This window comes from Amphiura filiformis, chromosome 8 (genome assembly GCF_039555335.1).
Source record: "Amphiura filiformis chromosome 8, Afil_fr2py, whole genome shotgun sequence".
Lineage (NCBI taxonomy): Eukaryota > Metazoa > Echinodermata > Ophiuroidea > Amphilepidida > Amphiuridae > Amphiura > Amphiura filiformis.
In genome coordinates, this window is record NC_092635.1 from 22191369 (window position 1) to 22204359 (window position 12991).

General features: G+C 35.5%; 1 protein-coding gene across 1 annotated transcript; it reads right to left on the minus strand.

The window, feature by feature from the left end:
* Positions 1-2247: 2247 nt before the first annotated feature.
* Positions 2248-11469, minus strand: LOC140158241 (uncharacterized). The gene is made up of 5 exons (XM_072181353.1): positions 11264-11469; positions 4583-5628; positions 3966-4268; positions 3549-3650; positions 2248-2700 (listed from the first exon to the last, which is right to left on the minus strand). The coding sequence occupies exons 2-5, from the start codon at positions 5595-5597 to the stop codon at positions 2513-2515; spliced, it is 1608 nt and encodes a 535-aa protein (XP_072037454.1). The 5' UTR covers positions 5598-5628; positions 11264-11469; the 3' UTR covers positions 2248-2512.
* Between the last annotated feature and the right edge of the window lie 1522 nt (positions 11470-12991).

Sequence of the window (12991 nt, forward strand, 5' to 3'; positions counted from 1 at the left end):
ATACTATACTGACCCATTCATGTCATAATTATATGCCAAGTTTAATCTAGCATAGGTTCTATTACAATGGACTTTTAATAGGAATTTAATCAAGGTAATGAGTCCACACCACCAAATCACACCACCAAGGTAAATGGCCGATAAAAAAATCAGTGTTTTTATTGTGAGAACCACACCAGGGTTGATTTAATGGGAAAAAAAGTTAGAAAGAAGGCTGATGTGCCTATTTTTTTGTGATAGCTGTACTTTGTGGATGGTTTTCTTATTATCTAAGTATAAAAAGATTACATTTGTCACAATTCTGAAATTTGAGGCACGTTTTTTGTTCTTCTTCGCCAGATGACGTCACTACATAGAATCAGTGTGCTGTAAGATTGACAGGATGTACGTAGTTTTCGACGCGTCACTGCGAAAAATCAAGCCGCTTACCTACCCAATATTTGTTGGTTTTATGGTAGAAAATATCATAAACAATAGGTAAAATGGTGTTTTGAATGAACCAGGGAGGTTTAACAATGAGAAAACGACCAATTCCTCCATACCTTTTAACACATAAATGAATAGGAACTCTATTTGGTGGTGTGGAACCTGTAGAGTCCACACCACCAAATCACACCACCAAGGTAAATGGCCGATAAAAAAATCAGTGTTTTTATTGTGAGAACCACACCAGGGTTGATTTAATGGGAAAGAAAAGTTAGAAAGAAGGCTGATGTGCCTATTTTTTTGTGATAGCTGTACTTTGTGGATGGTTTTCTTATTATCTAAGTATAAAAAGATTACATTTGTCACAATTCTGAAATTTGAGGCACGTTTTTTGTTCTTTCTTCGCCAGATGACGCGTCACTACATAGAATCAGTGTGCTGTAAGATTGACAGGATGTACGTAGTTTTCGACTGGCGTCAATGCGAAAAAAATCAAGCCGCTTACCTACCCAATATTTGTTGGTTTTATGGTAGAAAATATCATAAACAATAGGTAAAATGGTGTTTTGAATGAACCAGGGAGGTTTAACAATGAGAAAACGACCAATTCCTCCATACCTTTTAACACATAAATGAATAGGAACTCTATTTGGTGGTGTGGAACCTAATACACAAAGTAAGGTAATTGAGATAAACAAAGGGTGGGTGAGCTTTGGGTGATATGATCTGGGACTGTTCAGTCCCATATCACCCAATGCTCCCTTTCATCTAATGACTTCCTAAATTTGAGGTAGTTTTCAGATTGCAGTCATGGATTGTGTTGCATTATATGATTTGATTCCAAAATAGGATATCTAATTTCAAACTCAAAAGTCTGGGAGTAACTGTGTGCAGTGGCATAGCCAAGGAGGGAAAGACTGTGAAAAGTCTTGCCCCCCTGTGGGATGGTGGCCGCCCGACAGTTAAGACTTTTTTGTGTTTCTGACCAAATTGACATTATATTTTGCCATTTTAACCTAAAAAGTGCCAATTTTTGTGAGCTTTGCGTGAATTTATTCCCTTTCTGTACCATATATTCCCCCAGCTTAGGGCGAGTTAGCACAGCGGTAGTTCCCTCGCTTTCAGGGGCTATTTTAACGTGCCTCACTGTCACGTACGTGACAAGATGAAATATTCGTGCAGTGACAATTAACCATCCGTGTAGATATGCTTTAATAGCAGACAATGGTAGAGCCTTTCTTACAGTCACATTCAGGTAAAAATGTCAATTTTTTTATTTTTGAAACACACTCTACTTCATCAACACTTTTATGTCATTGCACGAACGTGACGGTGAGGCACGTTAAAATAGCCCCTGCTCGCTTTGCACCACTGAGGTCCCGGGTTCAAGCCCCGGCACGGCCCAAGGACTCATGTGCACTTGGTTTATCCCGATTCCATGCTCGCTCTCGCAGATTTTCTCCAGGATCTCCGGTTTCCTCCTGTATCGCAAAAATCGGTGATTAGTTGTTTGGTCATCAAAAACTTCCTTCACCCAATGGAATTTGGGGAGCTGCACAGATAATTGGTGGATGTTACAATCTAAATGTGGATAGATGTGCACCGTTCGGCAGCAACCTAGTTGATGCCATCTGATTGTGATGATTCACCATCCATTGCAGCGAAATTACAGCGCTTTGAGTCCTCTAAGATCTGGAGAAAGGCGCTTTATAAATCCAAAATTTCGCGCGCATTTGTAACATTAACTGAATTTGTCGCCAAAAGGTGCCCCCTTAAAATTTGTCTTGCCCCCCTTCCCCCCCCCTCTGAAAAAGTGCTGGCTACGCCACTGACTGTGTGTTTTTCCATCAACAGTTATGACCCTTCAGGATCACCGTAAACTTGAGTTAACCAAAAGTGTAGTCCTATACTCTTGTCCTAATTTAGGCATGTGGTATTGAGATCCTGACAGGTATATACATTGCTACATTGCGTAATGTAAACATAAATAAAAGCCCCTTTTAAACTAATCTTGCTTTGGAACACAAGCATGATTTCCATCTTAAAATGCAAATGACCCCCATCAGTGATCATGGAACCTACAGATTTACACTTTTCCCTTGTTACCCAGTTCACGAACTAGATGAGGCCAATCCTTCTCTAGTACCTCATCTGAATAGGCTCGGATGTATTTCTTCATGCCCATCACTACTCCAAGCCAGCCATCTGCTGCATAGTCTTCATCTACTTTCATTGGAATGATTGGCTTCTTAAGTTTGAAAGCGTACTCAGCCTCTGTGAAAAATATAAACATATATCATTGGGTTATTATTGGGTATTTTCATTTATCATCAAATGTTGGCTTTCTATTGACTTAGTGTCTTCAGAATTGGTCTTGAGCACCAGATCTAAAATATAACTTTAAAATGTTATAAATCCAAGGATGGGCAACCTATGTAAAAAAAAAGGTCACCTGCACAATTAAAAATCAAGATTACAATTAAAAATTACAAAGGACACAGATTAGGTTTTAACAGGATATAGGCTAACAAATATATTTAAGGTTCCAAGAACCTGGATCATGTTGAATTTTTAAAGCTAAAAATATTGGACTCGGCTACGTCTCATGCAATATTTTAAAACTCATAGCTTGACCAATATGGGCTCAATCGATCTGATTTTATATCATAATTGCTAATTTTGCATAGATCTAATAATATAGAGCCCAAATAGCATGGGAAATTTGGAAATGTTATCAATCCCCAACAAAACATTTTAAACAACAATTCTTCAGAATGCATCATGGTCACCTACATTATCAAGCAAATGATTTGTGAATGCACCTCAAATACCTACTAAAAAGGTTTTACCTAGCATTTTCAAACACAACATTTCCCTTTTTCCCACAGGCTGCAGACCGCATATGGCCAGTGCCTGAATTATAATCCATGATGATTTCCTATAACCCTTTTTACTTTTATCTATGTTGGTGTTAGTCTGCAAAAAGACTTGTCCTGACACATGATCTAGCTGTGACAATGGATTTTTGTATAAGAGGGGGCTGTATACTTGTCATTTGGTATATTGGACAAGCTTGGATATTCAAAAGTAAAATCTCTCTCTGAAACAACTTTGGTGCTTACCTGCCTGACAGCAAACACTTGCTTTATATGCCTGGGAGAAACACAACAGGACTGCATCAGCCTTCTCCACACCATTCGCCATCGCCACCAGAATGCTGCCTTCTATAGACAGTAAAATATTAAGACAGTTTATAATAATGTATTAATATAGCCATAATCATGATAATTATGTGTTTCACTTCCATGGATTGGATTGTTTATTAAAATGCATGAGGTTTAAGTATGAGTTTACTATAGGCCTAAGATTAAAAAGATAAATCTATGCTTTCAAGAACATGAGCAACTTTGACCATACCAAGCCATTATGATAACATATAATAGGCCTATCTGTAAAAGTACATTAATTTAAGCAACTGATATCAAATAAATACAGTAAAACCAAAATGAAATTGACATTAGAATTACATGTAGGCCTACCAAGTTTGTCGACGTCCATCCACACGTTGAATCCGGATTGTTTTAGTCTGTCTCGTATCTTGATAGCCCTCTCCTGATGATCCCACTGGTAAGAGATCATCACATGAGGTGCATCCATGGTTTCTTGGTAGGATGGGGGAGGTTCGTGGGGATGTGCGACTGATACCGAAGATGGAGATGCTGGGTGTGTTTGCTGCTCAACTGGGAGTTCCTCATGAAGGTCAACCAAACCGAGCTGATGCAGAAGACCTTGACTCACATCACGAAGTTTGAGGTTTGCTGATGATCGCATTTGCTTAAGTTCTGAAATGTGTAGAAACAACCATAAAGAGTTATACTAAAATCATTTTGAATGTTTATCTTTAATATTGACTTTGTCAAGTTGGCTAATGTCCTTAAAGTTAGCCAAAACCAAAGGACCTTAATTCCAAAAACAACAACAACAATGTATATCCCAGAAACATGTGGCAAAACAATATGTGCATGCTATGTGATTTAAAATAAATAAAATGAAAGCGTCATTTCATTTTTCGGCCCCTGTTTCTTTTCCTTGGACTGTCAGATTAATGTGTTTAGGCCCCCTAACAAGAGTTTCATTATTTTCTCAACAAATTTACCTTCCAAACCAGTTGTATCTGTATACGTCAAGTGCGTCAAGATGTCATCCAAACTGCTCTCCAGGAAGGACAGCTTCCACAAGGCTTCAACTGCCATTTGCTTCTCCTCGTCTGTATACTCAGGTCTTAATATCGCAGATAGGATTGGTACACCTCCATGCTGTACTATGGCCTCCTTGTTGGCATCATTGCTTGCGAGATTGTTAATTCCTTCTGTTTGTGAGCGAAGGGTAATGCCAAAATTCTCCTTATTTTTCTCATCTATTTTAATTACAAACCTGTACTGTCTAGGCCTATCATCAGACTGAGCTGCTTTCTCTAATATATCTAAAATTGTTGCTATACATTCTCCTGAAGTCACCAATCGTTGACTTTCTGTTTCATTTACGATGCATGATAGTACTGCAAGGCTGTCAGCCTTAGTCATTATATTATCCGCATCGGTGAATTTCATCAGGACGTTGACAGCATTTGTTGCACGGTAGATAGGAATGATGTTTGGCGTTCTGAGCAGCCTATAAAGATCATTAAGGGTGTGAGTAATGAGAATTCGTTGTTTTGGATCTTTCGTATTTGGATCATAGGAATCTAATTCTTTTACAAGTGGTCGTATTACACCACTCTTAACAAGTTCCACACTAAATCTTTGAGATACTGATTTGTTTGTGAAACGCATATGATCCATATAGGCAATAATTATTGCTATGTGACCACGAAAGTCAAACGAAGCCCTTCCAAACACAGCCTTTACAACCTTGACTATCAATTGTGCCAGTCCTTGTTTCAACATAAAATCAACCAGTCTATCATCATTATCACTGAGCTTCTTAATCTTTTGAACGTCAATTAATTTTGAGCAGCTCCTTCTAATATACGCAATCGCATCACATGCTTCCTTTGAGGTGTATTCATCGCAGGATTTCAGATATTCTAGTCTTGTCCCAATCTCATGCTTTTCCTCTTCAAACAAATCTTCCAACTCTTCCTCTGTCATCGGCTTTGATTCATCTGCCATCTTGGTCTAATGTGGTTCGTTCACTACTTGGCTGAAATGTAATATAGACATCAAGTCGATCAACTTTTAAGTATGTTAAAATGTGTGTTTGACTATAGAAGTCAAGTTTTAAATCAGCAGCATTTTGAATATAGTGTACAAATTATATGACAACAATCCCAACTAAATTTCAGAGTAGCTGTCTAAACAAATATTAAACTGTCTACGATGGTCAAAATATAATCACGAGGTGTAGGATGTGGCAGGATCAAGCCATCTATTATAAATTAGGCAGTTTGGCAAATTTGTAACGCTAAAAACTTTATGATCTACATTATTTCGGGAAAAGGTTTTTTGAGATACGAAGATTAGGATTGTCAACACCCCAATAAGACATCAAATTTTGTTTTTGTTTATGTTAAGCAGGTCAAATTAAGTGAATTAGTTTCCAGAGCACTGAAAGGTCCCTGCAGACTCATTTTACCAGTCAGTATTGGTTAATACTCACAGATCCTCTGATGTTGGGTCACTCATATCATTACACAGGATCAGCTCCCAGGTTATCAATATTTCTTGTCGCCAGCCCATAGGGCTGGTACCTAATTCTGAGATGGGGTTTGTGTACACTAAAGATTAGCTAAGATTATAGCCTTCTTCTATTGGTATGAATTATTTTTTTTACTTCTCGTGGTGGAAATGTTTTTGATGTCTGCTAATTCGATTTGCAAGGAAAAGAAAGTATGTTTTGCCGTTTCAACGAACGAAAACGATTGAGTATTGCCAAAGTTATGTTTGAATTAATTATGACTTAAAAAGTTATCATAGGTTAGGCCTACACATATAAACATAAACTTGTTCAGCAATCAGCATATCAAAAAAATGACATGGTCAAAGCGGGGAATGATCACGAGGTCATATCAGTGGACTACTGAGCATAGCATGATGTTTGGTTGCCTGTGAGTGCATAATTGATATGTTGATAACAGATCTAATAATGTTGTAGAATCAAAATCTTCATTATATGGACCACATTGAAGTCAAAGTAATTATCTATCCTATCCTGTATCGTTTTATGGATAAAATTGACTCAAAATGTTATTGATGATATTATTGCTATCTTTAACATCAGTTTTGTCTTTTCAACGGGAAAAATCCGATTGAAAATAAAGTTTTTAGGGGCTATAGCTATAATATTGAACAATATATCCCATATTTTGACATGCACTTATAGAAAATAAATAAATTATTGTCTTACTTTATAAATTATAAATACTGTAAAATGACACATAACTAAAGTGAGGCCAATTTCTATCTTTTTTATTTGATTCATAAAATTGCATTCAACAAAATGATTGGAGACTGAGAAAACACACAATGCAGACTATTACAGAATGGAGTAGGTAAGATGCCATGTCCATAGCTTTGCAGGAGTTTCGGACTAACAATCAACACATTCAAAAAATACAGTTTAAAAGTGAAGATTGTAGTGAATGATCAGTCCTTTATCATGTGCTTGCCACTATCTACTTTATAGTAAACTATACATTGCGAAATAATATTTTTATTTAAAATTATTTTTAAATAAAATGTGCATGTAAGTTGAGTTAACATAGCGAATTAACTAACAACTGCAGTGTATTTCTTGATTTTAATAATAAGCATGGGTAAAAAGCAGTAAAGACAAAAATACAGAACAATTTGGAGTAATGAATTAAAGAGTTGACAGGAGTTATAGGAGTTAATGTTTTTTACTGTTTCAGTGTGCATGTTCTCACCATTGATGGTTTGGTGAACTGTCATGTAACATGGATGTAAGCGTGATCCTAAAAAATGCCTTTCACGGTGGCCCAAACTATTTACAAGACCTCTTCTGCATTGAGGCTGGCCTTCCCTTTAAAGGGAATTTTTATTTTAATATTCAACTTATTGTCAACATTAGCATATATTCAGTGTTCAAAGGGTGAATGTCCTTCATGGAAATCCTAATTTAATGGCCTAGCTTCATCATTCGAAGAAGTTTTTTGCAGTAGCATAGATGTGCTTAACATTGCATGAAACTGTAATATCTCTAAAAGAGAAATTACATTATATGTATTTGATTGGGGCTCAACTTTGTCAATACTGCTGTTTTCCTCTACTAAATATTTCATACCTATGACAGTGAAGTTATCCTTCCACTTTTAAGCAATTTATACACAATTTTAATTTTTTACACTTTAGCTGGGATCACCTAGCTAGTGTTCAAAGGGTGAATGTCCTTTCTGGAGATCCTAATTTCATTGTCAACAGTATCAGGGTGGCTACAGACTCCATATGTTACGTAAAATATTTGATGCCTAATACTTTTTGTGACGTCAAAAAGTATTCCACGTCAAATAGAAATAGGTTCCACGCCGAACTGAATCAGATTAAATAGCGCGCTATAATCCTGACTGATTATTGTTTGCTAGATTCAAGCGAGGTCATCCGAAAATCTATTAAAGATAAATTTCTACTGATGTTGATGAAAAATACTAGAGGTGCGTTTGGAGGTTTGTTCTACACTTAACCAGTAGGCCTACTGTATTAATAAATTCACCAGATCTGCAGATATTGTGCACTCTGCCAGGAAATGAACTGAATTCCTGTACTCCTTAGTTCTTTTCCTTGGCTTTCCCTACACCATGAGCAAACATCCAATTTCATGTTTATAAAACAATAAAGATACAAACATTCATTTGCTTTTCTACATTAATATTTAATGTATAAAAATTAAACAAAATTTCTGATATTCAAGAATATGCATATTTTTAAACACATACTAATTCTGCCATGTCCAAACATATTATATTTATGAAACTGTGTGACACTGACCTTCGTGAATCCATGGACCCCTCATCCCAATAAATTAAAAACAACCTTACTGGAAAATACACTAGGCCTATAGGTATTTAATAGATGGTGCATTTTAATATACACTTAGATCAGGGTCTGCTTTAGATTGACATATGGATGTATGGACAAGAAATATTATGTTGTATCGTGCACAAAGAATGATTCGAGACTATTTCATTTTTTAAAAGATTGGTGCTAGATATCAACAAGGGAATTATTACAGCAAGAAGCTTTCCGTGTCCCAGGCCCACACAAGAATCAACCGATCAGAGAGGCACGTACATTACAAAAATATTTTTGTAGAGTTGAATTTATTTCAACTCAGAAATATATTTAAACTTTAATCTCGTTTCATGTTTAGCAGCACTTTGACAAAGCAACAAAGGGGCGGTAATGATAAGTATATGTTACCATCCATCTCAAACCACTCGTAAAGTCGGCAAATTGTATTTCGAGTTACAGTGCAAAATATGCATAGAGGTTGTATTCATATGTGCCTAATATTTGTCCGACATGTTTCTCATTTTAGTCCAGTCAAACACCAATCTTTAATCCTATTGTGGAAGAGGATAATAAGCTTATACTTATGTATAGCATTAGTAAAAAGCTTAAGTCTTTGTTTGCTTTGGATAAATCCTGTTCAAGTGGTGGGTTAACCAACAATTAACAATGAGAGGACATTCCTGAACCTTGTTCAGTTGGGGATGATTTGAAGTGACCACCAATTATATGACCATTTGATATTTAATACCAGCAATGTGGAAAAAAAGAAATAATGTAGTGCCAAAATAATGTACCTTTTATCGAAGGAGCAAAGTTTAGCAAGTTATAACTCCGCTTCTGGATATCGTTTGAAGTCAAATGATATATCATTGTAAAGCTTAAGATATATATTTTCTAAACACGGAAGAAAACAAATTTGACCAGGGGCCGACTTTACGAGGACGGTCACATATACTATATGGTTATAAGCCATAAACCTAATATAATTTAATTTGGTTTAATAGTCTTTACCAAAAAGTTATATTTTCTATGAGGAATTTCTTTTTGTATACATTACAATAAAAAAGACTGGTATTACTTTTTAAATGTTGAACGCCTTTATTAGTAGGCCTATACTAATTGCAATTTTATTAATTATATTTATTTTATTATAGATTTATTATAGATTTATTATAGTCTTAATTAATTGTAAGTTTATTTTACCCTATAAGAGGCGTTGCACATGATATGATTGACATTATATACGTTTCTTGATGTATTTGTGGCGATAAATAGAACATACTCCAACATTACATGTAATATTATCGACCCGGAGGGGGTTCTCCCTGGTTGAAGGTATACGGGGATGTGCCACGGTTTAGGTGTACCTTTTCAGCAATTTGGGTATATCGATGGGTGATGGGTTTTCAGTGGAGACTAATGCGCCCAATTGGGCAAAAACGCCCCTAAAAGCACCCCAATTAGGGCAAATTTAGGTGTTAGTGAAAAATTGGTATACTGATGGGTGGCAAAAAGTAGGTAACATAGAGAAAGTCAGCATCCGAAAGTCTGTGTGGCACATCCCCGTAATTTGTTTTCAAAGACCCCCGGATTATCGATATCAACATGCACAAATTTGTGCAAATTCATAACCCAACATGTTTATGCTGTAACCAGTTGCTGTAACAATATGCTGTAACCATGCAACTCTTATTAATTTATTGTTTTACATGGGTGGTGTTGTGTTATCCGGCTTTTTTTTTATTCCAGCGTAGGCCTCCAATACCATACCAAACTATTCATATTTATTGATAACATGAATAAAATCAAAGCAATTATTTATAGTGTTATTAATGGGCCATCTATAAAATGAATGTACTAAATTATCTGTGTTTTTTTTAATTTGTTTTTAAATTAGTAATTGAAGTAAGCCCACTGCAGGCCTACAGTAAAAATATGCAAGAAGACATCAAACATGTCAAAAGGTGTTTATCACTGCGTGCAAGAATACTCAATAAATTTACCACTCTTAGAAATTGGGTGACTCCTTATATGAATTAAGCAACACCCTGATGTAACAAAATATATATTTTCCCAGTACATACTTTTTATTCGACGTGTAATACTTTTTGACTTCACGAAAGGTAGACATCAAATATTTTACGTAACAATAACATGTATACGGAGTCTGTAGCTACCCTTATACTACAAGTGCATTCTTTCATACAGATATCCTTTCTTTATGACTTGCTTCATGCACAGATACTCAACACGCTTTGAACACTGTACCTTTGCTTCATGATCCAATTCCCATTTCAAGACATATAATTTCATGTGTGTATAAATATAGGCCATGTACTCTGCTTCAGGGTAAAATGCAGAGTGGGCATAACTTGGCCTACTGTGCTTTATAAGGAAGAACAAATAAGGCCAACAAAGAGGGTCTCCATGCATACAGCCTTTGAAATTTATTTTTAAAAGTGGATTTTTTTCTAGGTTTTGGATTTTTTCAGATTAAACATAAAAAAAACCAAGAAAGAAAAAGTTGGCCAAAAATCCAATTAAAAAAGCCAATTTTGCATAACCTTTTCAGCTAAATACAGAAAAAACAAAACTATACACTGTACTGCTTTCACTTTTTTTTCATTTTCTCCTTATGCTTTTTGACCTACAAGGAGCACTCGTAGGGTACAATTACCAACCAGGAATTTATTTAGTGGGTGATTGAAAAAATCAGAATGTCCCAATTGAAGCCAGTGCATCAGTAAAACATGATGAAGGTTTTAAGCTTTTGAAAAAATACTAATAAATTGAAGAGAAAGGAGACTTACCGTTGCGTCACTTTCAGCTACTCTCATAAAGTTTGTGGATTTTTCCCGACTTTCCAACACGGATGCCTAGCTCCTATCAGAACAAACCTGTACTGCCAGTAGATTTACACAATATCATGTATGTTGGTGTAATGTTAACAAAGTTTGCCCTTTTTGGACAACGCCTACTTTCATATTACAAAGTACACATAAACATGATCAACAAAACAGAAAGAGTAAACACAAGAATCAGCAGTATACAAGGCAATCAAGTTCACGTGCTTGTTCCAGTTCACCTCACATTATTGAGCCTCTTGCGATGCCATTGCCAATCCATTCTATAGCATATGTATTGTGAATACAATTCTAAATGAATATAGGGTGTCTCAAAACTCTCTTTACCATTTTAAACTTTGATTTCTTTCTAATAAAATATCTTACAACCAATGTATATTATTGCAAAAAAGGAAACTTATAGAAATAATTATCTACCTTGATAAGTTTTCTTGTCAATTTTAGATACCAAATACAAAGAAACATTTCATTGCACTATCAAGTAAAGCATGAAGCAAATTGCAACATGCCACCCGTAATGTGAACTGTTCCCTCAGAAGCACCTCAAACACATTTGCTTCCTCTTTTTCATATAATATATATAATAATAACCAATATATACTGTGCACAAAAAGTATCTTGACTTAAAACAAGTGATTTTTTTAACACATTAAATCCCATTCCTCTTGTGTGTCAGCTTTAATTGTTTCAATATTTGAGGTGGGTAGGAGAGGAACATGACCTAGTGGTGTTTGCACTCAAATATTACGACAAATAAAGCTGACACATAAGAGAAATGGTATGGATTCTATAAAGGATCCAGGCTTGATATAAGATGTGCCATTTCTGCACCATGTGCATGATTTTTCTCAGGATGGAAAAAATTGCCCCCAACTTGCCTTTTGATAAGCTGGCCTTAACTCAAAAACTGCAAGACCTATATGGAAATAAAAAAATGTGAATAAATGGCTAGAACTGGAATATATGGCTCCTGCAACCCCTCTTGCCTCGAGCATTTTAAAAGGAGTACTGTCACTGGATTATTAGCTTTAAAAAGATCCAAAAGATCACATAAAATGCACCCTCAATTCTGTTTTCACAATGCATTTTTATTAGGTCCCTGTATGAACGTACTAATCTAGAAAAAACAATCTAGTATGCAAAATATGAAGAAAAAAAGGTCATCAAACTTAATTCAGCTGTCAAATTTCAAAATTAATCAAATCTTGTTAAAACCAATACCAAAGTAATCCTCTAGTCATAAGGATTCAGAAAAAAGTATAGTTTGACCTATCTCAAGATGTAAGCAAAAAGGTCGAAGGTTATATTTTGGGCTCTACTGTGTCAACATCATAAAAATGTACAAATTTTGTTTAAAATGGTCCCATTTTATTCGTCTTCAAAAGCTAATTAAGAATAGATAAGTTTGCCATATTTCATTACTTACGTATCATGGAGAAATTCAATCCCCATTTTTTACAATGTTACCTATAAAACAAGACATCCTCGACTGTGAAAACTAATTCTATAGGTGAATTGTCTTTGCAAGTGGAACAACTTGAGGCTATTTTGGTCAAAAACAGCTTTTTATGTTTTGGCCCCTGTAGAATGCAAGCTTATAAATCAAGAACCATACATCACAGATAGGTCAAACTATACTTTTTCTGAATCCTTATGGCCAGAGGAATACAATGG

What these genes read in the sequence shown, in the direction of transcription:
- LOC140158241 (XM_072181353.1), bottom strand. Translation starts at nt 5,597, where the DNA reads ATGGCAGATGAATCAAAGCCGATGACAGAGGAAGAGTTGGAAGATTTG. An exon ending in AGATACAACTGGTTTGGAAG is followed by an intron (nt 4,269 to 4,582) that starts GTAAATTTGTTG and finishes TACACATTTCAG; the next exon opens with AACTTAAGCAAATGCGATCA. An exon ending in AAGTGTTTGCTGTCAGGCAG is followed by an intron (nt 2,701 to 3,548) that starts GTAAGCACCAAA and finishes TATTTTTCACAG; the next exon opens with AGGCTGAGTACGCTTTCAAA.